At 35.2% G+C, this 21,375-nt stretch overlaps 2 protein-coding genes across 2 annotated transcripts in view; one reads left to right on the top strand and one right to left on the bottom strand.

The window, feature by feature from the left end:
* The first annotated feature begins 1,509 nt into the window (after positions 1-1,509).
* Positions 1,510-9,270, top strand: Smp_124300 (Lamin B receptor (ERG24)). Its single transcript, XM_018793081.1, has 8 exons — positions 1,510-1,577; positions 2,856-3,196; positions 5,329-5,774; positions 6,297-6,512; positions 6,935-7,155; positions 7,337-7,619; positions 8,564-8,686; positions 8,955-9,270. Exons 1-8 carry the CDS (start codon positions 1,548-1,550, stop codon positions 9,113-9,115), a joined length of 1,821 nt encoding a protein of 606 aa, XP_018647629.1. The 5' UTR covers positions 1,510-1,547; the 3' UTR covers positions 9,116-9,270.
* Positions 9,271-9,522: 252 nt separating this feature from the next.
* The window catches only part of Smp_124310 (putative 5-AMP-activated protein kinase, beta subunit), a gene marked incomplete at both ends in the record, with an annotated part of 26,230 nt that continues 14,377 nt past the window's right edge, over positions 9,523-21,375 (bottom strand). The window contains 3 exons of the mRNA XM_018793080.1: positions 9,523-9,606; positions 10,749-10,847; positions 14,053-14,223. Of these exons, the coding sequence (XP_018647628.1) occupies positions 9,523-9,606; positions 10,749-10,847; positions 14,053-14,223 (354 nt within the window). The remainder of the gene's footprint in view (positions 9,607-10,748; positions 10,848-14,052; positions 14,224-21,375) is intronic.

Raw genomic sequence — 21,375 nt, 5'->3', positions numbered from 1 at the left:
AAGAGGTAGTGAACTTTCGTGATCACATCTCTGACATATAACAGACGGCTATGTTCGTCGGCTACTGCTGCTGTTAACACGTGCCGGCTGGGAAGTTTCCGTAACTATTTTTCGTGTCTGTCGATTTTGTGTTTTCAGGGCTTTCAGCAATTTCTGGAAGACTTCCCATACTGGTTATGATACAGCACCAGTTGGTGTTATCAGTCTCTCGTGGTCTAGAGATAGATCGCCTATGCGAAGTGACCGTTTACGGTCATTACGAAGCCTAAGATAACGTGTAAGTATATGACATAATGTCATCCAGGGTCGTTTGAGGTTTTTCTTTAAGTGAAGAAACCTCGGCATTAGATTTTGTGATTTCGAGGATCCAGTCGGCAGATTCAGAGAGCTCATATACGGCGTTGTTTTTATACGAGACCAGCACAGCTTGCACGCGTTGAGGAAGTTTAAACAAGAAACGTTGTCTGAATAGGCCATCATTAGAAAGTTCTTTGGCCTATTACCTCTCTCATTCTTAGCAACATGTCTGTCGCAGAACGATGTTACGAGTCGATGTTTTAGGGAGTTGATCTAACCTCTGTCGTTCGGTTACATCTCCGCGTCTCTGAATCGACCGTTTTTAGGGTTTCATAAGCTGCCGAAAAAACTAGGTGTGACTTGTCTGTTGAATTCGCAAGGTAGTGGCTTTACTACTGCGAGGAATTGTGCGCGTGGATCAGTCATGCCGTGCTTGTAGAAGTCGGCCTCTACGTAGCAGAATCAAGCTTCGAAATTGTCCTACCGAAAAGGCATTAGCTGAAACGACGATGGTGTAAGAATCTTGACCTTGAGTAGCTTAGGAGTCTATTCTGTCATGACGAATTTAAAGTAAAGGGGTAAACGAAGGAAAAATATTTAAAAATAAGATAAATGTATCACAATATATATCAAAAATTAAGTAAAGCAATGATTCGTGAAGTTCCAAAAGGCAAGAGACTCACAATTTATGGGTTAGTGTCCCGGATCACGTCGGGTCACCAATGAAGACGCCACAGATATTGTAGTATGACACTTTAACTAGCAACACTTGCTGCAATTGAATCGCGCCCACTCAGTGAAATCAAAAGTCAGAAGTGAGGAGGTTGAGAGATATATATTTGATAGATTATCAAAATATCAAGAAGTGACTGATCTAGACTGACTAGCGATCGCAGGAGAAGTTGAGCACGGCGTTCCCATTCATGATCTGGTGCGGATGCATGACCGAGCACCTCCCAGCTAGGTGATTCCATTAAAACTAATGTGGACAGCATCCAATGTCGAACACTTACAGAGCTAATGATTTTGAGGATTTATTTACCGCTACAGTAACAACCATGGTATTTATCTATCATTACTGAAAAATTTTAATGCACAACATTCAAAATCTATATCATCTGTTAATATTTGGTATGAGAAATTTATTGCCCTAGGTATCTTTCACTTCTTTTGTTTTAACAAGCACTGCGTCGCCATTTTCGCATCTTTGTTCGTTATTACCGATTGCTACCAAATTATTTACCACTCCGATGCCACTCAGAAAGAAGACCAATGAGGTGGTAAGCATATTATACGTAAACCATTGAATGACTCATTTTTTCTTGGAATATTTGGGAAATTCGCTTTCTCAGGAGGTGTCTATCAGTTTGAAGTATTTTGTAGATTGTCGTCCTTGTTTTGTTATACAGTCGGTTTGTCGTTCGTAATCAGCAAAAGTACTTTCTAGGCCTCAAGTCGGTGTCTTTTACCTGAGTTTTGGTGACTGTCAATAGTTAGGAGTTTAGTCGTCCAATTATTATCATTCTGATACTGCCGTTCATCTGATGGCAGTAGTAAAGATAATTCATTGAGCTGCCATTATTTTAATTCAGGCCGTTAGTCCACCTCACTATTGTCTCAGTTATTCTCGTATTCTTTTAGGCTTGTTGGTCACATTAGGTGTTCGTCTGACATTCTGAATTACTGATTATATGGCCCTACCGTTAAACCCTAAAACAATACAATCACGTGGTTGACTGATCGCTGGAAGCGATCAGAAGAGTTCAGACTTGGCTAAGTTCTTGCTGAACAACTCACTATCGGCACGCCGTAGGTGATGGCAGTATACTTCACAAGCGCCATTTAGTTTGTATTACTAGTAGTGTGTTGATAGACCTAGGTAAAACACACGTCTAACATTTTCGTTTCCTATGTCTATGTAATGCAGTGGCGATGGTAGTTGTTGTGTGGTTTTGCCTGATATGTGTTTAAAATCGAATGCTGGCAGGAAAAACTGCACTCACTTAGCAGAGGTGTTTCCATCCGAATTTATTATCTTAAGCAACAAATTTTATAGGTACTGTACGATTGGCCTCTAGTAATTAATCTCTCATCCAATAAAGTTTGGTTTATATATATATATATAATTTATCCAAATAATGGAGAGCTGACGATGATAGTTGTTGGGCGAGGAGTAAATAATTTTGTTAGAAATGAGTTTTAATAGGGTTAGGTATTAAGACTAAAGTAAATATTACGTATTACACCATTGTAAAATCACATTAGTTACACCACATGTGTTTATCAATTTTGAGTGTCCTAAAAATCAGATATGCACATCTTATATTTAGTTTCTAATAATACACGAGATCCTCATCACTACTTTTCAGATATCGTCCGAAAATTCGATGACTGCTATTTTTAGTCTAATTGGTTCGTCAGTGTAGCATACTTTTGCCGATATTCGGATTTCGCGTTGATATTGACTGACTATTAAGGAAATACATATATGCCAACTTTCTGAGAAACTTATTATGCCATGTCATGATATTTTAGTGTTTGTAAACATTCATTTGCAGGTAACGAGGGGTCGTAGTAAATCAACTAGTCGGGGTACTTCAAAAATTCGTTCACGAACCCCAAGCTCTGCACGGTCTCGATCAAAAACACCTACTAGGCGAGCGCGTACGCCCGCCTCTGAGTCCAAGGTGAGGCGTAGACGTTCTCCTAGCCCTGACCCTAGTGAAGAATCTGTGAAAAGTGTTACAAAAACAACCCAGTATACTGAGACTGTGTTTGATCGCCCTGCCCAAACTGACGTATTAAAATCATTGCCTCTAAACCATGGACTATCTCGTTTTTCCCAAAAAATTGTCAAGAAAATAGAAACAGATAAACCAACTCATATCTATCAGGAAGGGTAAGTTCGATGTTCTAGATTTCACACGAAGTCGCAATTATTAGCTGTGACCTTTTGAAAACATGATTTTAATACAGTATTGTAAACTTCCATTTTGTGTGCAAAAAGAAAATATGCATATGTGAAATGCTACTAATTCAAATAATCAACCTAAATCTAATATACTGCATCACTTAGACGTTAATAGATTTCCGATTAGTTTGATTTAACGCAATAATGATTGATTTTTAGTCTCAGTCGGTTCATAAAATCGAAAAATTTACTTGTCGATATTTGAGTTTTTCATCCAGATTAGTTGTTTTACTGATAATCTGTTATTCTGCGTATGCTGACCAAACTATATTTACTGAGTGATGAGCCTATTAATAATCTAGATTTTTGGTGTATATATATATATATATATATATATATATATATATATATATGTAAGCGCGTTCAGCTTGGAACCATTGAATGTTTGCTCATCTGGTCTTCAAAATCACGGATATTCAACAAGTTGGTCAGCTTTTGTTCTCGCAGTAACTTTCAATAACCAGTGTTTCACTATTTTCTAAATGCTACTTATGCTAACGGATTCCAGTCATTAACTGGTTGGTCAATAAAATGCAAACTCACTGTATGTTTATACTATCATGGCTTTTGAACTATCTTGTTATGCCCTCGGAGATAACTTATAACAATGTTTCGTTAGCACGGTATTATTAAACATTGTAAAACGCCGTACATTTAGAATATTAGGCTTAAAGTCACAAGTAAACCTTGTGTTGAAAAGCTCTTTGAAGCAACTTGTTCACTTAATCACTTGACAATGATCACATAAAGGTATAGTAATCTGTAATCGCTTTATCACTTTTTCAGTTTTACGGGAGTAATGTCTTGTAAAGAATCTAGAAGTAATCCACTCTACTACTAATACTCAAGTTTACTAAAACGTTCTCGTGTGCTTGAATCATGTGACTGAATTGTTCAAATCAACTGGTTGGAATCTGCCTATATTTTCACATCTCTAAAGATTTTATGTGTATAGAAAACTCTATCGTTGGTATAAGAAACACCAGCAGTTCGTTAAAATTAGAAAAACTGGTGTATTATGAAAAACCACTGTACGAATGTTCCCTCTCAAGTGGCGCCGAATAAGTACTGGTTGTTCTACCGCGAAGGATTCTATATTCATTACTTTCATCAAATCAGTCCTAAAACTGGAAAGTTTCTGCTTTTTCCAAAATAAAACGTTTGACTAAAACGTGTGCTTAAATAAATCAATAATATGACCAGCTTTCTGCCTCTTGGATATGCCATCCTTTTCTCAGCGAATTCTATCAATCAATAACAACCTGATAGACGGTTTATTTGTCGTTAGCAGGTTGTATGCTTATAGCTGACTATTGTTTACTCTCGATCGCTTTCTTACAGGGCTATGGGTAAAAGTGACAGTGATTATCAAGTACAAATGATTACTTTTCTGTCTTTAAAACAAGAGCGTGCATAGCACTTTGTTGTTAAAAAGCTTAGCCTAAGGCAGTAACATATTAAATAATCTTTTGAGCCACCCAGTGACAGTATTTGTAAAGACTTATCAGACTGCTGCAGAAACCGGTTCATTGATAGAACTTCCACCATACACAACTGATTTCATTTATAAATCTGCAGTTCACTAGCTACTTGAGTGTTATGTATCCTTAGTCTCATGACCCATCCATTCATTCATTCAGTTTAGTACGGCAAGTACTCTCCTCATAGTCAATCCATTTCTTTCTGGGATTGATCTACGTTTGTTTTCACGTTATTTGAAATCACAATCATTAAATAACTCAACAGTTTCAGGGGATTAAGTTAATACAGGTGTTTGGTAACGAAGTATATTTTTCATTTGTAGTTAGACGAATATGCAGTTGCAGAATAATGTACTTCCAGTGCAAATAACGTCAGTTGTTTCCGCCCGCATTGCTCACACGTTTCCTTTTAAAAATCAGTATTTTACGTCATAACACTGAATCTAGGTATTCCTGGTTAATTTCTACGAAATTCTGAAAAGTTGTTTTGAAGCTCAAGTATCTGATCAAATAACCCACAAGCTCACATTTTATTAGTACGCTATGTTAAATATACTGTTATATATCTGTTTCTTACAGACTAGTTCACAAGTCGGAAGCGACCCAACTACACAAACCAGTAACACTAACTCCACTCTTGACAAATTATCGTAAAACGTTGTTTAGTCCAACTGTTGTTGCCATTATTCAAGTACTGTTCATTGTACCATTTGTTTACTGGCTGAATCTTCTGATATTCGCACCCATTTCAATAAGCAATTTTTCTGGAGAAAACAAAAGCTTATGGGAATCTGCGTTTCCACTAATTGAAATTCTTTGGCCAACAGGAGATAACAAAAGTTTGTGGGGTCCTGCACGTCCATTCCTTGGAGTTCTTTGGCCAACTGACTGGCACAACTATATCAATATCCAGAGTTCCGTGCTCGTTTTCATGTATCTTTTGTTACAGTGTCTAGTTGCTCGTTTTCTCCCTATTGGTCGAATGGTTACTACAGGGCACCGAAATATCGACTACCGCTGTAATAGTAAGTTTTTTTTACTGTTGAGACGAAGTCTATATAAAGCACAGTTGATTAAAAGCATAACTACTCCCTGTGATAACCGAATTAAGCACTAATTTAGAACGAATATCTGAATAATGTAGAAAGTAAATGTTATGTATTGATATATGCCAGTAATTTTGTAAATAAGCAACGCAATAGTACTATAATTTTCAAATCACCTGTCCAAAATATAATTCTATTCATCATAAAAGTATATTGTTGACCAACTTAATCGGTAAATCCACTGTTTCTTTTCAGATAATTTGAGCAGTTAGTACCTTCAGAAATAAACTATCTAGCAAACTTAACTAAAGGGGTGTTTATTATCAGATTTCTATCTCATCATTCATATAAGTGGACATGTGCTTTTAGTGGTGACATTTTTAAATGAAGTTTCTTCAAAGTCTTATGAAACAGTAAAACATAAACACTTCTCATCCATTAATCTGAACTTTTTTCTGTTAGTTATCGTTATTTTAATATTGTATGTATTTATTCTTTTAGGCCTGATATCTTTTGTCATCTTCATCGGGTTGTTTGCTTTCGCTGAAATCTCCGAGTGTACTACAGTCAGGAATTTAAAACCAAGTCAAATGCTCCCAAACCTGTGGCTCAGTTTACTGACTTCATCTTGTTTGGCGTCTCTTTTTTTGTCGTTGGTTGCGTATTTCGCCTCTAAGACAGTTGTACGTTATACAAGACAATCAGCGGCCAAAACAAGTTAGTGAAAGTAGTCGATGCTGTTTTTAATCAGTTAGATTATATGATTTCCATTTAATTTTAATCAGTGTCGTAGGAAATGCATGTGTAATATTTTCCTGACTTTAATTGGTTTCACACTCGTACATTGTTAATTTTCGAGAAAATGGATACTATATTGTACTTGCTCTTTGTTTATTTATTTAACTGCACAGTACTCATATTCATTTCACACTAAAGCATATGTACGTTTTGTCGGAAAGTGACTGCAGCCTGCCCTTAGGTTTTTAATGTAAAGAGTGGAACCGATCACTCTCAAAGAAAACAAAACATATCCGTAGAACTTTCTATCTACAGTAGGCTCGCTATCAGTGCTAACAGTACTTATCATTTACCAATTAATTATATAATTATTTAATGCATGCTTTTCTCACAATTTATAGGTAGTATTTTCCTTGATTTCTGGTGTGGTCGTCACGTACGACCTCAGTGGCTTGGTATTGACTGGAAAATGACTATAACACGATCGGGATTGATGGCATTGCCCCTAATAGATTTAACGTATATATTCAGACAGTATGAGCAATATGAACGCATAAGCCCGGCTCTTGCTGCGCATGCTCTTATGCACGCCTTATGGGTGCTTGACTTCTTCATCTTCGAGGTACGTGTTGTAGTGTATTTTCATACGTACTTGATTCTTCGTCTTTTGTTGTACACTGTAAGTAGTCAAAATCAATTAAAAATTGTTTTTCGGAGAATAGCAAACTTTATGAATTTAAATTTTTATCATAATACGTTGCAATATTCTATTGCATATACCATGTTTTTTATATTTATTTCAGCATGCCTTTTCCTTTACTTACGAAATGCAATCCGTAACATTTGGTTCTTGCTTTATTATCAGTCGACTGGTCGCTCTACCTTTCGTGTATTCCATAACAAGTTCATACTTGTCTTCAAGACCTGATGTTGGCAGACAGCTAACTAGTTCTTCAAAACATAGTTGTAATGCCTGGATTATGGGAATTTCTATGGTTTTATTTTTACTGGGATTATGGATTCATCGTAGATCAAACAACCAGAAAGATAGATTCAGACGTGATCCTCACGACCCATCATTCGCTAGTGAGTTGACATATATTTTCTATCGAAATGTATTTTGCTCTTTGTACAGTCTTGAGATTTCTTGAGTTAAGAATAACTATGGACCTTAAAACGTTTATAGTAGCTAGTTTATCCAGTGCTTTATTCTTATCTTGATTACTAAATCCATAACTAACAACTAACATGTTTTACGCAGTTAGCGTGTAGTAACTCATCTATTCAATACTGAAGATGAACCAACTCAATTTGTAGAGTTATATTGTGTTTCCCCACTTTTATGCTTTATTATTTTCAACGTATATTATCTTGGAAACCTCATTTTCTAATCACACATCACCAGTTATGATCATATGTTAGCGATATGGTAATAGTCATCACCAGAGTTGACTTGTCGCTTGTCCTACAGCACTTTATATATTGAGTTTCATTTAGACCAAAAAATTCGAATTGGTTATTCGATCGCACATGTTCTGTTGGTGTTCCACAACCTGTATTATTGTACTCATAATTCAAAGTTTAGTACTAAAGTTCTCATCACGTTATCAGTTGTTTTTTATTAACATTTTGCTGAGGAAACTTCAAATATATATACATATAGAATGACCAAAGAATCATGAAGTAAAAACTGGTGTAAATCGCAATGCTATTCCGTAATTTTTACTGCTCACAGAATTTATGTGAAATAGAAGGTCACTAACTTGAGAGTTTATAGGATTTATTGATTCAGTGAGCTAAGTCAAATGTATCTTTAATCAACCAGATCTCGGGTAAGAACACTTTGGTTATGTTCAAACCTCGAGTTACATTAACAGTCTTTAACAATACTGAGGCAAACGAGCTAACTGTTAGTTTGCGATATAAGACAGAATTCAATCAATAGAAATAGTATGCGTACAGTTTCATTTGTGTACTCTTTAGTATAATCAAAATTATCGATTTATTCGTTTATCTGTTCCTGTTTTTAGATGCTGAAATAGTTGTTGGACCAGGTGCTCAGCGATTACTAGTTTCAGGTTTTTGGGGTTATGTTCGCCACCCGAATTATGTGGGTTACATTATTATGGCCGTGGCAATGCAGGTTCCATGCGGTGAGCTTTATTGATTTTTATGTGTGTGTTTTTCGAAATTGATCTTTAACACTGAATCTGTACTCAACATATGTAAAGATAATTCATAAATTCTTCAAGATTGAGTATCTAAATCACAGTTTTCCGGGCGATTGTCAGACTTGTTTACAGTCACCTGGGTAATTGCCGGAACAAGCCTGTGTTTGAATTGACACTCGTACTGACCGCATTAATCTTATGAATTACCGTTGGCAGTTAACACTAACTTCCCACCTTTCTCTCTTTATAGGTCTTGACTCTCCACTGTTATGGGGAATTTCCGCTATCACAATTCTCAACATTATTCATCGTTCTATGGTTGTAGAGGATGTTTGTTTAAGAAAACATGGTCCAGCATGGCAAAAGTACACAGCATTGGTGCCGTATCGATTCATACCTAAAGTTTTTTAATTACTACTTATTTCATAATATTTATTGCATTTATGTCAATGTGTTTTATATATTTTTCGCTCAATGGTCAATTCTTATAAACTTTAATGTTTATAGATTTAATGCTCTTTGTTTCATGTGAACTTTTAGAATTCTTCAAATTGGCAGCATACATATATCAAAGTTTTGTCATGACAATCTATTAGGTGTACAGTTTTCTATTTAACCCTTTTTTACTCCCAATGTTTTATTCTAATAATAAGTCGATGTTTTTTAATTTAATTGCTTATCCCCATGATGAATTACAAAAAAAACATAGTTTTTAAAAAAATTTATAAAAGGCTTAAAACGAATTTTAAGCGTGTATTCGTGACTCATGAAATGTCTGTAACCAAAAAGAAATCAATTCTAGGATATGTATATATTGGTCATCCTTCAATCGGTTTGTAGAAAAGAGTTGACACAAATTTTTGCCTGAAGCGTGTGATTACACTGAGTACGACTACACCGTCCTGAAGAAAAATAAAAGTAATAATAATTGTCTAATTCAATCATCCATTTTGGAACCTTTTAAGGAGGCGAACGTTAAACGCCATCGCTTTATAAATAGTTTTAACAACGCACAAATACTGTATGTGGTTACTTTTATTTACTTACGCCTGTCACCCCTCGTCGAGGAGCATAGGCTGCCCACTGGCACTCTTCGTCCAACCTTGTCCTGGGCAATCCTTTCCACTTCTTCCCAGTTGTTATTCACCGTTTTCATATCTGCTTCTATTTCCCAGCGTAATGTGTTCTTTGGCCTTCCTGTTTTCCGCTTTCCTTGAGGATTCCAAGTTAGCGCTTGCCTCATGATTTCCCCAATGTATGTCCTATCCACCCCCAACGTCTTTTCCTAGTTTCCTCTTCAGCTACAAGCAGGTTTGTCTTTTCCCACAGAAGGCTGTTACTGATGGTATCCGGCCAGTGTATGTTGAGTATTTTGAGAAGACAACTATTTATAAATACTTTTACCTTCTTGGTGATGGTCGTAGTAGTTCTCCACGTCTCAGCTCCGCACAGTGAGACAGTCTTCACGTTTGTATTAAAGATACTCGCTTTGATGTTGGCTGACAGTTGTTTTGAGTTCCACATGTTCTTCACTTGTGTGAATGAGGTCCTTGTTTTATCAATCTTCGTCTTTATGTCTGCATCTAATCCTCGTTCGTCGATGACGCTTCTCAGGTACGTTAATGTTTCCACCTCTTCCAGAGTTCCGCCACCGAGTGTGTATGTTGAGGCTTACTTTTCCAGAGGCTGTTGCTACATTTGTTGTCTTCGTATGTATTTGTTCGTGTGTATGAGATAGGAGGGCCAGGTCATCGGCGAATTCCAAATCGTCTAATTTTATTCCGTGCTTCCCCTCAGATGTCGATGTTTTTATAATCCAGTCAATCACCAGAAGAAAAAGGAAGGAGGAGAGTAGAAGGCCTTGTCTGACTCTGGTCCACGCTGTGTATATCACTACTACGGATAAATAACATGTTGCTACATAGTTTATCCAGACTTTAGATGTAATCTTCACGGGAATGGATACCAACTGGGTAAAAAGAATAAGCAAGCTAATATGTACAGAAATGCATGCTACGTACTTTGGGTAAACGGGACTACTCACCTTTATTGAGAGGGCATATAGGTGGTTGACAATCACATGGTTTGGTTGTGGCAGTAGATTAGGATCACAATGAGCGCTTGTATCCATATTTAAGATACCCTGAAATTGGTTTTTCATAAAAAAAGTAATATGGATAAGGAATTCTCATCGGTATATTAAAATATTCGGTTACAATAAGCTGCGAAGTGGTGGGTTTCCAAATATTATCGTCAACCGAGACTTATCGGTGATTGTATTCCAAACCTAGTATATAACCACTAAAGGTGATTCATGTAGACAATGCAGCGTGATACAGTTCAGTTAAAATGACTTACGTCACATTTGCATATTTAGCACAAATTTACAATGATGAGTGCGTCTCTGGCTCGTTATCTAGAAAATTACCACACTTCTTTATGGTTGAACAGTCAATCAACCACCTTCGAAGATGTTTGTAGTGCATGGAATGACCATGTTTTGCAATATAACTAACTTAAAATAGACTGGATCAGAGAACTAATTGAACAACGCTGTCAGTTGGAAGTGAACAGTAGGTTAGCTGCTTTTCCTTGGTTGTAATTTCAACATTACCATTATGAAGGGCCTTAGTTATTGTGCAGTAACACCTTAAGTATATCCACTTTACATCCACAATGGCTTGTGTAAGCATCGTGATTCATAGAATTATGGAATGATGAGATGGTGACTACATCCTAAGTGTATTACATTTCATGGCATTCCAGTCCCAAAGAATAAGATCACTAGGTATATGTCAATCATTTTTAACTCCAAGTAAACAATGTTGACACAACTGCTTCAAGGTCTGGTTCAAATTAACGTTTTTAAAACAATGACAGACCAGCATTTCCTCACTGCAGGTAATTCGAATATTCAATAGAATTAAGAGTGAGGATTCATTCGAGTTACCACGCTTATCAGGATAGAGAGAGAGCATGAATACTATCAATTGCGTTGAAAAGCTAATCAGTACTTAAGATATTGGGGAAGGTAGCGAATTAACACAAATAGGTTATTCCAATCGGTGTTGTTTTATGCCATCTGACTTTCCTAACCACAATTTGCAATTATCCCGCAAAAAAATCCATCGATGATAGTTAGAAGTTCATTGAATTTATGGTTTAATGCCATGTGTTCTTTTCGTCACCTTCCAACCTCTATTGAGTAAGCCCATATGGCAGGTTAGCGTATAGACAGTAGAATATCAAATTAACGAACACCTACAGCTTGATCAATAGACTAATCAAAACTCCAACAATTAAAAAACTCTGACGAATTAAGTTAATGATATCTCCAACATTCAAAAATTTCGATTTGATGAGAGAACCAATCAGAACAATGATGGTTTTATTTGTCCAAATTTATTAATATGATCGGTCGCGAAAGTAGTTTACTTGAATTAGTTACGTATAAGCTCAACGAGAATCAATAAGAATTCCAATATAATTTTATACTACATGTCCTCATTAAGACTAAGACAAATTTATTGACTGGATGAAATATATTTTGTTTATGATATGCATGGAAGAAGTAGTTTCCGTAACTTTCTAAAGGTTATTTTCTCTCTTATACTTCTTAATACTACTACTACTACTACCAGTTTATTGCTGACTTATTGTACCAAATATTGTCGTATATGTGCTATTACTTATTAAATTGCGTGTAAATACAAAGTATTGATCAATTCAATGTACATCATCCAACTTGTGTACTGGTCTATGTACTTTGAGTTATCCTGTGTTTATGTGATGGTTATTAATTAATAGTACTCGGATGCTAAAACTGTGGTAGTAGAAGTAGCAGTAGATCAGACAGAATTCAAAATCTATGACCTACTTGTTGAAAGTTGATTATCTTAATTATTATACACGACACTAGGCTCATGATGATAAATGCAAACTGTTTTACTATCATTCTGTGAATTGACATGACAGTAATGTAGAGAATCCAATTATGTTCTATCAGTATGTACCTATTATTGCAACTTCTATTATGTAAAAAACCAAAAGTTTAATTTCCCCATGACTGATTTTAGAAAAATACACCAATTTATTCGTGATTCATCCACTGAATATTATGCACACATGATATAAATTAATCGATAAATTAGCATGGGAAAGTCAAGAGATTATTTCAATATCTACTGTTTTAGACTGGAATATTTATTCAAATTGGTGTATTATCAGAACGAAGAAAGCAGTTATACTACATCAGTAAAGTAAAATTGTTTTATTGTCAGTGGAATATACGTTAACAGGGATCATTAATTCAATCTAAATTATTTCAGAAGGGGTTTTGTGGAGATTTAGTATTTTTCATAGTAGAAAGCGTGAGTCAATTGAAGCTAGACCACCATGGAAAACCTGGAAACACTGGACGGCCGTTTCGTCCCATCATAGGACTCCTCAGCAGTGCGCATCCACGAACCCGCACTCGCAAGATCCGAACCCAGGACCTACCAGTCTCGAGCCGAAGCCCTTAACCGATAGACCACTGAGCTGGCATCCAACGGTGTTAATGTCTAACTTCAACTGATCCACGAAGTTGGGCAACCATTCACCAATTGTCTTCAGTGAGTTCCTATCTCACGACAGACGTGGTTTGCACTCCACTGGTCACTGTTTCTCACTAGAGCTCCTGGATGTACTTCCCGAAGTCACTAGTGAGCATATGATTATATTAATTATCAGAAGGGGTTTTGTGAAGATTTAGTATTTTTCATAGTTGAAAGCGTGAGTCAATTGAAGCTAGACCACCATGAAAAACCTGGAAACACTGGACGGCAGTCAACGTACTGTTAAAGACTGTCTGAACTTTTCTTCCGAACATACACTCAACTGGGGTCATTCCGACTCACACTGCTGGATCGGGTGTAACTGTGCAGGACATTAGGAAGTTACTGATGACTTGTGCTGGAATACCTTCTCCTTCTTTAATTAGAGACATTTTATCGTATCCACTAATCCTTTTGCTTGGTCATTTAATTGGGGATCGTGCGGGGTAGATCGTAGATGCGTAATGTCATTTTCACTGCAGAACCGATTGAAAGCGGACGACATGAACTGAGTACCATTGTCAGTTACTACGATCTCTAGAATCCCGAAAATTTTCTTACTGTATTCTTTGACGTCGTATTCGGCATATCGCATACTTCCGGTCACTGTGAATTCATCCACAACAACCAAGTATATATATATATATATATATAATTCACTTGATAACACATAATTGGGACTTGAAGTTTAAAAGTGGTCACATAATTAATTAGATAAATAAACGAAAAAAACAAAACAAATTTCAAAATTACCTGTAACAAATGAGGTGGTAGTAGGGGAGGTTGAGGTTGCGACCTAACACCCGGTGTGATTGACATGTGTCGACTATATACTGGTGTTGATATGTCACGTAGCTCACTTATATCTGTGGGTATAAAACGACCATATTCTCCGGGAGGTGAGTAACCACCCAAACTGTCTACCTAATATTAAATGAAGACGGAAAGAAAAAAAACACGGTTTTCGTCATTCAAGAGAAATACACTGATCATTCTGTATTTGGTTAAGCATGTATTTTGGATAAGATATGTACGTATTTATTGTATGCAAAGTGTTGTGAAAATGTACTGGATTATATTTTTCACTCGAGAGACCTAAAAACTTGAATGTAAAGACAATTTTCTGAGAAAAAAAGTAGGTGTAAAAAACACGATGTAAGCTAAAACTGATACTTGTAATCATAAACCTAAAGTGATTGATAATGTTAGCAAATGAGATATGACATGACTAAAGTTTGAAAATACATAATATAGTTCAAGCAAGCATGAATGGACATTTACTTAAAAATGAGGAAATTAAAGTGAATGTTAAAGTAAATTAGTTTATGTGTAGATAATAATAGTCATAGAATTATATCATATGGAGTACTATTTAAAATCAGAGCACTGAGCAGTTATTTTTTTCTAGTATGAAACTCTTTAGCAGTATCCGCATAAGGCTTTCAGGTCTCGTGCAGAACGATAAACTATTACAAACCCACTAGGTCAGAGTCCTATGGTACAATTGTAATGTTAATCAGCTGGTATAGTGTGAGGGTTCTAACGGTAACCCAAATGAAATCCATTTTTAACAAGTACTACCCTACAGGTTAAACCAATCTCCTGAAAACCTTTTCAAGCAAAGCATATGTTTTTAAATAGTCTATTGCTAGGTTAACTGTACTGCTTTACAAAACAACATCATTGGATAAACGGTAGTTAATCTCATGAATAAAAAAAAAGAGCGATTATAGCATTAATGTAATCAGTGGGTTATCATCACTGGTTTTTGATTAGGACGTTTAGATATTTGGACTTTTTTATCCGAAAAAAGCTTAAGGATGTTATAAGACCATCAGAAATCACGCTGTATTGACTATTCATTAGAGAATTGGTGTACAAACTGTTACATCGGAGTAGAGATTAGTAATTACGTGTTTTTTATTTCACAGTGATGACAGGTTATTCAAATCATGGTAGCTTAACACTGAAAGAGAGAATTTGAAAAATACGTTCGTTAATCATAAAAGGTGTTTTTGTGTACCTGTAGCTGACATTGATGGATCAGTGAGTGGGTTATATTCAAGATAAATGATTTTGGGTAATATACATTGGTCTATCAGTTGTTTGTTCCTCAACAACATTAAATACAATCATAACACTGCTTCACTCATATGAAAGGTCAAAAGATTTACCACAAACTTAAAGCAGAACAAAGAGATAATTTATAAGAAAGAAGTGAATGAATTCGATAAAATGCGAGTTTAGTTCTGTCTTCAGTGTTGTTAAGTTAATTACAAAGAAACGAGGATTGGAAACGTGTAGACAACATCTAAGTAATTGATAACTTAGTGTCAGAGGCTGTACTAACAACAATCAAAGTGATAAAAACGAAGTAAATTAAGACTGAAAGCCATGGTTCAGTTAACGGATAAACGAAATCCCACTCAGGTCAGTCAGCTACAACGTAGGACCAGGCACATATATGCATCGGTCCAAGTTGCCATATCTCGTTAACACAGCAAGATGAACACCGGATTCATAGAAATAGTTAATTTAGTGGTGGTAGTATATAAAAGACAGGTTGTATATAAGGATATAGTATAGGAAGGAAGAACGTTATGAAGCAATTTTAATCTTAAGGTTTAAGGGAAGATAAAGAGTGTATACACCTACGCCATTGTGATCGATTCTGAACCATGTCACCTAGAGTTTCCAACCACTCAGGTACAACCACTTGGTTTTTATACCCGAATGTAAAAAGATATTTTTATAGACTCCTAGTCAGTCGGTCGTATAAATGAATGGAAGTGTTACGAATACAAAAACACAACAGGTAATCTCCACAAAACCCCTTCTGATAATTAATATAATCATATGCTCACTAGTGACTTCGGGAAGTACATCCAGGAGCTCTAGTGAGAAACAGTGACCAGTGGAGTGCAAACCACGTCTGTCGTGAGATAGGAACTCACTGAAGACAATTGGTGAATGGTTGCCCAACTTCGTGGATCAGTTGAAGTTAGACATTAACACCGTTGGATGCCAGCTCAGTGGTCTATCGGTTAAGGGCTTCGGCTCGAGACTGGTAGGTCCTGGGTTCGGATCTTGCGAGTGCGGGTTCGTGGATGCGCACTGCTGAGGAGTCCCATGATGGGACGAAACGGCCGTCCAGTGTTTCCAGGTTTTCCATGGTGGTCTAGCTTCAATTGACTCATGCTTTCAACTATGAATTATAATATAGCAAAAACGGCCAATCCTCTTGCATCTAAATGCTCATTACCAAGATTTGGTCTAACCTTAGTGACTAAGCTTTTCAGTATCTAAGCGACAGAAATTATAGTTTATTTATAAGTATATCATTTGTTTAATAAATAAGCGACAATGTACTTGAGCATACATCAGTGATCGTCTCAAGTTTGTATCCTACAATCCAGTAACAAATATGTAATATTTTGAAGAGGATAAGAAAAACGATGATCGTTAAAAATTTTATAAGACAGTGTCTATGTGATCTTAGCTCATAAGGATTCAGTAGAGAGATTCAGGACATTTCTATATTATGAAATAATAAAACATATAAGAAAACATGACAATAAGCACTAGATAACAATTAATAACTAACTTAATCTCACTATTCAAGGATGTTTCTATAAACAAGTAAAAATTGATTAGGGTAATTATTGGTCAAAATGTATCATACATTTTTCAAATCTACTTAACTCATTATCAGTTATCGCTAATTAATTGACTGACAATATACAGCTCCCGGAAAATCTCTCTCTGTATTTAATATAGATTTGTGGATTCTCTATCTAGAAATGAAGAAGTCGAACAAACTTGGGTTGATATGGCTAAATTTAGAAAGTTAGATACGATTGAAAATCGTCCAACGTGGTTAAATTCTAAGAAATAGTTCAAATATTCTTCCATTTCTAATTAATAATGTTTGACAGTTAAATTCATTCGAAATCAACGTGAAACCTAGCACAGATGTATGTTGCCCCGTTAGCATTAGCACGTAAGGACAAAAGTAACAAGATGAATGGTACAGAAGTTGAACTAACTGTAGTAACGATGATAATGAAAAAACCGAACATTAAGAATATTCGTAGTTTAAAACACGAATGCATCATCCAGCGTTTCCAATTTTCTAATCGCATTCTGGCTAACAACAGTTCGTGATCTAAATTATGAAAATTCTGCTATCTCCACAAAACCCCAGTACTAATAATAATCATATGAGAGTGTAAGACAGTTATCAACTGCAAGGAATGAGGGTTGCGCAATATTGTGAACTGAAGTCAGACATATAGATTGTGAGATGCCAGCTCAGTGTTCACGTGGGATAAAGAAAGCCCTGTGTTTAATCCCTGGTGGCAACGTCGTGAATGCGACGACTGACGAGTCCCATAGTAGGACGAAACATCTGTTCATTGCTTGCTGGTTTTCAGTGGTTATCTAACACAAGTCGATTCAAAATTTCAATGGAAGACAATGTGCGACTAAAATCGTATCAGTTAGAAGAGATTACATTAGTAATCATCATAGCAAATGTAAAGTACAGATTAATGATAATAAGCTGGGAAGGTAAGATTGACAATAAATATGTATAAAGCCAGTCGATTTAAGCCAAAAACGTACGACAAAATAAACATGTGCTTTTCTTCCAAAGGCAATGTAACAAAAAAACATTATATTTATTTATTTGGACACATAAACATCAGTAGAAGAGGGCACCAAATACATATGCGTCACACAATAACAATGAGGCTAGTGTGAGGGCTATGATACTGCCCGAGTGCCCAGACCGAAGCAGGTGGTTTTCTTAGGGGGTCATTCCCAGAGTCAGTTTTTAAGGTGTCTAACTATGAGTCATTAAATTACATGTCCAAATCAAGACGCTCAATTTAATTTGGTTTGTACAATAGAGTAGTAATACCAGCCTTTACCTTTAGAATGTGAATTGAAGTCTTGTTCACCAGTATTTACCGGGTGTTGTATGAATTCTACTTCCAATAACAAATGAATACATATATATGAGGACAAGTTGTGTGATATCAACAAAGATGGAAATGAACTTAATAGATCAAAGAATTATACAAAAATAAAATGACAGTTTTCCTATAAAAAAAAATTCTTGGAACTATTCATATATGTATATAGTTTATTTTTTTTTAAACGAAATAACTTATGTTCAGATATTTGGGGCATATAAACAACATTGTCCTCATAAACATATAGTAGGTCAATTGGACTTATCTGAAACCACAGACAATTTAGAATCTATCGCTGCATTAATTGACTAAAGATATACCGATTTAATCAATAAGTTAGAATACACTGCATATTAACATAGTAACGTGTTTTAATCTAAGAATAATAAACACTTTTGTTTTATTATATTTTGAAACTTTGAGGCAGTGGCACATTTAACATATACAAACGATATAGATGAAATTGGGTTAGAATATAATTTATGGACGACCTTTGAGCAACGCTGAAATAACCTTGAAAATGTCATCTACTTACTAGGGTTAACTGAGGGTTATAAATTAGTGCGAGGAACTAGGATTAGGGTTTATAATTAAACGTTAGGGTTAGAAATTATGTTTAATGTTTTCATCACGAACTGACATCAGTTATAATGCCAAAATGGTATTTAGCCAAATGAGTGAATGAATCTCGCGCCCAAATCTGATTGGTTCGTCCATAAATTATAGTTTCGCCTAAAATTGATTACGGGAACTTTAGTGATCGGAAAATTCATCAAATATTTACAGCCTTTACATAGGAATCCAATGATATGTATATACTTTCCATCGACAATCATGATTCAATGTTATTTCCGTATGTGTATTGACTCAATGCTGACTCAAATTCATAAACGTTACGACTTCTCATCATAACTTAGATAAATTCATCTACAGCAATAATTATCATTGTATAAAAGTATTTATGAAAAGTATTGATAAAAAGGTACTTTATGTCAATAAAACATGTATTACATATTGTAGAACAACTGAAGTACCATATACAACACTTCTACTGTTTTTTTTTTAGCTCCCGTAAACCACCCACCTCTCTAAGATGATTCAAAAAGGTGAATTTTGTTAGAAAAAAACTTATTGAACCATAATCAAGGAAGATTGAATTTAATTCAATTGTTCTAATATCAATTAAATGATTATTAATTACAGAGTTTTATTAAGTACTGTATCATGGTTACTCAATACAAAATTATAGTAAAATAATTATCATGAAAGGAAATATACTGAGAATCAAATAACTAAAATAAACTGAAAGTAAATATGAATAGAAATCGTGTTGAAATTGACAAAATTACATTTAATCAATATATGAAACTAAAATTGATGATTTGTAGGTATCAGTGCCAAGGTTTGACTTGATAGTTTCAAATAAATCGAGCACAAATTAAAACAGCGACAGGTTATACAAATATTTTGGATTGTTTCTTTTATACTATTTAAACTTGTGTTGATTTTATTTGAGTTATTTATTTACTCTGAATTAGCTTAAATTAAGTCACGAAACATCAGAAATACAATTTCCTACTCATTGGGGTATCACAAATAGTATATTAATTATTAAAATTGGTTTTCTTCTTCATACGTTGTATTTGGGGATATAGTATTCTCAACTACGTACTATATATTTATTTACTGTTATTTTAAAGATAGTTTATATGTAATTGTCTTAAACTATTTCACAATAAGAAAGAAAAACTGAATGAAAGAATGACAGAAATGTTAAGGCTGAAAACAATATCAACTATATCTGACATCACTCTGTTACTGTACATGTAGAGTGTGCTATATCCAAGATCTTACAGCTTAGATTCGGAACGGTAACCAATCAGATTAACACGGAGCGAAATGGAAACACATAGACTGAGTGTAAATGAAGATTTATTGACTTTCTAAAAATAGTCTCCCAAAACAAGTTCAAAAGCATGCAATCACTAAGCTAAATACACTCATTTATATTCTGATTTTACACACACACACACTTGATGATCAGTTAAATATCATATCAATGAATAGATAGACAGGGTTACTGTAAAACATGTACGAAATTCACCCAGAATTATACGAAGAATATAAATATCACACTGGGCGAATGTTCTGATATGTTTGAAGAGATTAAGAGATCCCCTAAATCAGCGAAAGGAATGAAGAGTGAGCGACACAACAATAAGACAAGCTTAACTATTCCGATGCGTCCAAGTCCCGCTAACTAGGGGGAGAAGACCTGATTCAGATGAGGGGAAGATATATTCCACAAGCAGTCAGAAGTACGAACAAAACAAGCACACAACTCAAGCATATGTATACAGCATTAAAATGTTTTGGGGAAGCGTCACAAATTAGCATATTGAAAGAGGCAACGAACCAAAGACATTTTGGGCCCTTCCAAATAGGAAATACAATCTGAAGGTAAAAATGGGCGTTTGTGGGGCAAAAACGAGAAATTCAAATTTCCAAAAGAAAATAACTAAAGTAAAACTTTACCAAGTGATTCCCGGGGATCTAACATCCTCAACATGTTCATACATGTTTTACTGAACGAAATTTACACCTAATTGATACAAATATATTGACTTGGAATAATGTTACACAGGAAACTATAAACTCAATATCATGCTAAGTTAAGTGTTACATTGAGAATAAAATTAATGTCATGACATGTTACACCAAGTTAGATAAAACGCGAAACTATCCTGGTCTTATCAATACAAGTATCTTATCAAATGATTACTTAAGAATCGCGGATAGATTAATATGTTAATAATAAGTTATCAGTCACTCATCGTAAAAAATTTCTAACAGGATCCTATTTTTTCACTTTTTATATCCTATTCGCATCATTTTATCTCATTGATGAAGCGTTATTGGCTCAGAGTGTTAAAAAAACCCAACTTTTACCCTATTTAAATTCACTTGGTATTTTTTGGTTGAATCTTCCCATTGATGTGTACGACCGCAACTGATCAGTCTCTTATTGGCATATGTGCATACCATGCGTATTGTCTCGATATAGCCTTAACTCAGAGGCATTATAAGCAAAGATGGATAG

Source organism: Schistosoma mansoni, chromosome 1, assembly GCF_000237925.1.
Source record: "Schistosoma mansoni strain Puerto Rico chromosome 1, complete genome".
NCBI classification, from domain to species: Eukaryota; Metazoa; Platyhelminthes; class Trematoda; order Strigeidida; family Schistosomatidae; genus Schistosoma; species Schistosoma mansoni.
This window is presented reverse-complemented; position numbering and strand designations above follow the sequence as displayed.